General features: G+C 52.2%; 1 protein-coding gene across 1 annotated transcript in view; it reads right to left on the minus strand.

Moving 5' to 3' along the window:
• The window catches only part of thbs3a (thrombospondin 3a), a 19,588-nt gene that overhangs the window by 8,153 nt on the left and 8,794 nt on the right, over window positions 1-2,641 (minus strand). Inside the window, exons 7-12 of the mRNA XM_008430685.2 lie at window positions 2,484-2,535; window positions 2,226-2,374; window positions 2,020-2,157; window positions 1,493-1,567; window positions 1,104-1,256; window positions 296-406 (exon numbers count right to left, since the gene is read on the minus strand). Of these exons, the coding sequence (XP_008428907.1) occupies window positions 296-406; window positions 1,104-1,256; window positions 1,493-1,567; window positions 2,020-2,157; window positions 2,226-2,374; window positions 2,484-2,535 (678 nt within the window). The remainder of the gene's footprint in view (window positions 1-295; window positions 407-1,103; window positions 1,257-1,492; window positions 1,568-2,019; window positions 2,158-2,225; window positions 2,375-2,483; window positions 2,536-2,641) is intronic.

Below are 2,641 nucleotides of genomic sequence, written 5' to 3' on the forward strand. Positions count from 1 at the left end.
CGACCTGACCTGTGTCCAGGTCCGACCTGACCTGTCTCCAGGTGCGACCTGACCTGTCTCCAGGTGCGACCTGACCTGCGTCCAGGTGCGACCTGACCTGTCTCCAGGTGCGACCTGACCTGCGTCCAGGTGCGACCTGACCTGTGTCCAGGTGCGACCTGACCTGTGTCCAGGTGCGATCTGACCTGTGTCCAGGTGCAACCTGACCTGTGTCCAGGTGCGATCTGACCTGTGTCCAGGTGCRACCTGACCTGTATCCAGGTGCGACCTGACCTGTATCCAGGTGCGACCTGACCTGTTTGCAGTGCTTGTCGTTGTCCATGCAGGGCAGAGAGCGGTCGGGGTAGCCGTCGATGTCCGTGTCCATTCCACAGGTGTGTCCGTTTCCGGCCCAGCCAACGTTACACTGGAAACGCATTCAGAACGCAGAAAAGATGAAAGGCTTCCAGCAGAACGCTGAAGTTTACGGCTGAAACAGCTAATCCTCATTAACCTTTACTGGAATAAAAGGACATTTGCTGAAAGAACAATACATTTAGAGCAGAAATTATGTCAAAACTGTATAAAAATAAGAACATTTTTAATTTTAGATAGAAAAAATGTCTGCCTGTAACTCTGATCTACCAGGAAGTGGAAGTTTTAGCTTCACCTGGTTCAGATTCTGGAAAAAAAAACTCCAATTAAGCACCTTTTCCATCCATTCATTAAATGATTAACCCCCAAAAAATATCTGCAGAATGTAAAAATCTGATTAATCGATTAGAACAATCGATTAATCATTGTAATAATTGATTAGCCGTTGCAGTGGGGAGTTAGATTTGATTTGCTCCAACACACAACAACAGATTCCTCCCTAAAAACGCCGAACCCCAGTAAAAACCTGATGCATGCTGGGATACGTTTAGCTCATACACCCTGGAGCTAAACGATTATTTTAATAATCAATTAGTCTGATGACTAAACGATTATTCTGAAAATTAATTGATTTAATCAAAGAATTTGCCACATTCTGCAGGTTTGTTTGATTAACTGTTTGCTAAACGTGTTTTATTTCTTCCCGTTTCCCGTTTCATCTCCTCCGCTGAGAGGTTTTTCCCCCTCACCCTGCAGGAAACCTCTCCGTTCCTCTCCATGGCACAGTGGGCGTTGGTGTCACAGGGGTCAAAGGTCAACGCGGCGCACGACTTCCTGGGGGAGCAGCCAGACGTTTGGTTGCCATAGAAACCGGGTTTACAGCCTCCGCATTTGTAGGACCCCTGAAAGAGACAGGAGAGCTAAGTGTCCACCAGGGGGCGACGTCTCGCCGGGATCCTCAGCAAAACTGGTTCGTTTCTCAACCTGGGGATTTTTTTTTTTTTTTTGTTTCTGCCTGAACGAACAGAAAAACCTGTAAAGGTGAAAGATCTGCAGCTTCAGACGCCGGCAGGCAGGCAGTCAGTCTGGATCAGGATCCATGAATAAAACCGGAGCGTCTCCTCGTGTTTCCACTCACCACAGTGTTGATGCAGACCGAGTTCGGTGCACAGGCGTCAGGGAGGTCCACACACTCATCGATGTCCGCGCATTCCTGAAACACACACACAGATCCAGCTGGGACTTCAAAGCTTAACTGACAGGAACATGTTGAGAAATTCCCCTGGAAAAGGTCTCGGATCCATCTGGTAAAAAGCGAATGATCTGAAACTAAAGGAGGAAATTGAATCTCTGGCTTTAAGAGACGGAGCATCGGAAACCCGCGCAGGACGCCGCGGATCGCCTCTGCTCGCTTCCCGGCGGCTTAACGACCAGCGGTGAGATGACGTCGCCCCGACTCGACGCGGTTTTTCCACAGCTGGGAGCTTTCTGTGCTGCTTCAGAGGCTCTAATGGTTTCCAGCTGCATCCCAGCAACACTGGGATCAAACTGGGATCACCGGCAGCTGAGTGTTGCTGCTACCAATACTTTACTTCCTCATAATGTTTACTCGATTACTCGTAAAAATACTGGATAATAACTGAGGCCCCGCACCCCACAGCAGACCTGTTTGTGTGTCTTGGCGTAGTCCAGTCCTGTCCCGGCCAGCGGCGCCCCCCACAGGCCTGGAGGACACGGCTTGCAGACGAAGCCTCCCTCCGTGTCGACGCAGGCGTCAGGGGAGTAACACGGCTGCAGCTCGCACTGCGGACCACAAACAGGAAGCAGTCAGCGTCTCGCATCCTGTGCCGGGCGTCTCGTGGCGTCCTCACCTCGTCGACGTCCCTGCAGTGCGTCCCGTTGCCGGTGGTCCCAGGTGGACACTGTCCACAGGTGAACCCGGGGTACTGCGGGCTGTCCATGCAGGACACTCCTCTGTAGCAGGGGTTGGGGGAGCAGCGAGAGCGCGGCTCATGGAAACCTGCAGGCGGACGGAGGGACAGGTGGAGGACAGGGGGACGGACAGACAGGGGGCGGCTTCAATCGGGTCCTCAGGTCACTCAGAGACGTCCACAGAGCTGCTGACTCACCACAAACCTGGCACTCCAGGATGGTGTTCCTGATCAGAGACATCTCCTTCACCTGAGGACAGACACGCCGTTGGATCCTGAGACCACGATGCTGTCTCACCTGTCCCTCTGTCTCAGTGTCTCCCTGTCTCACCTGTCTCAGTGTCTCACCTGTCTCA

Source organism: Poecilia reticulata, linkage group LG16 (assembly GCF_000633615.1).
Source record: "Poecilia reticulata strain Guanapo linkage group LG16, Guppy_female_1.0+MT, whole genome shotgun sequence".
NCBI classification, from domain to species: Eukaryota; Metazoa; Chordata; class Actinopteri; order Cyprinodontiformes; family Poeciliidae; genus Poecilia; species Poecilia reticulata.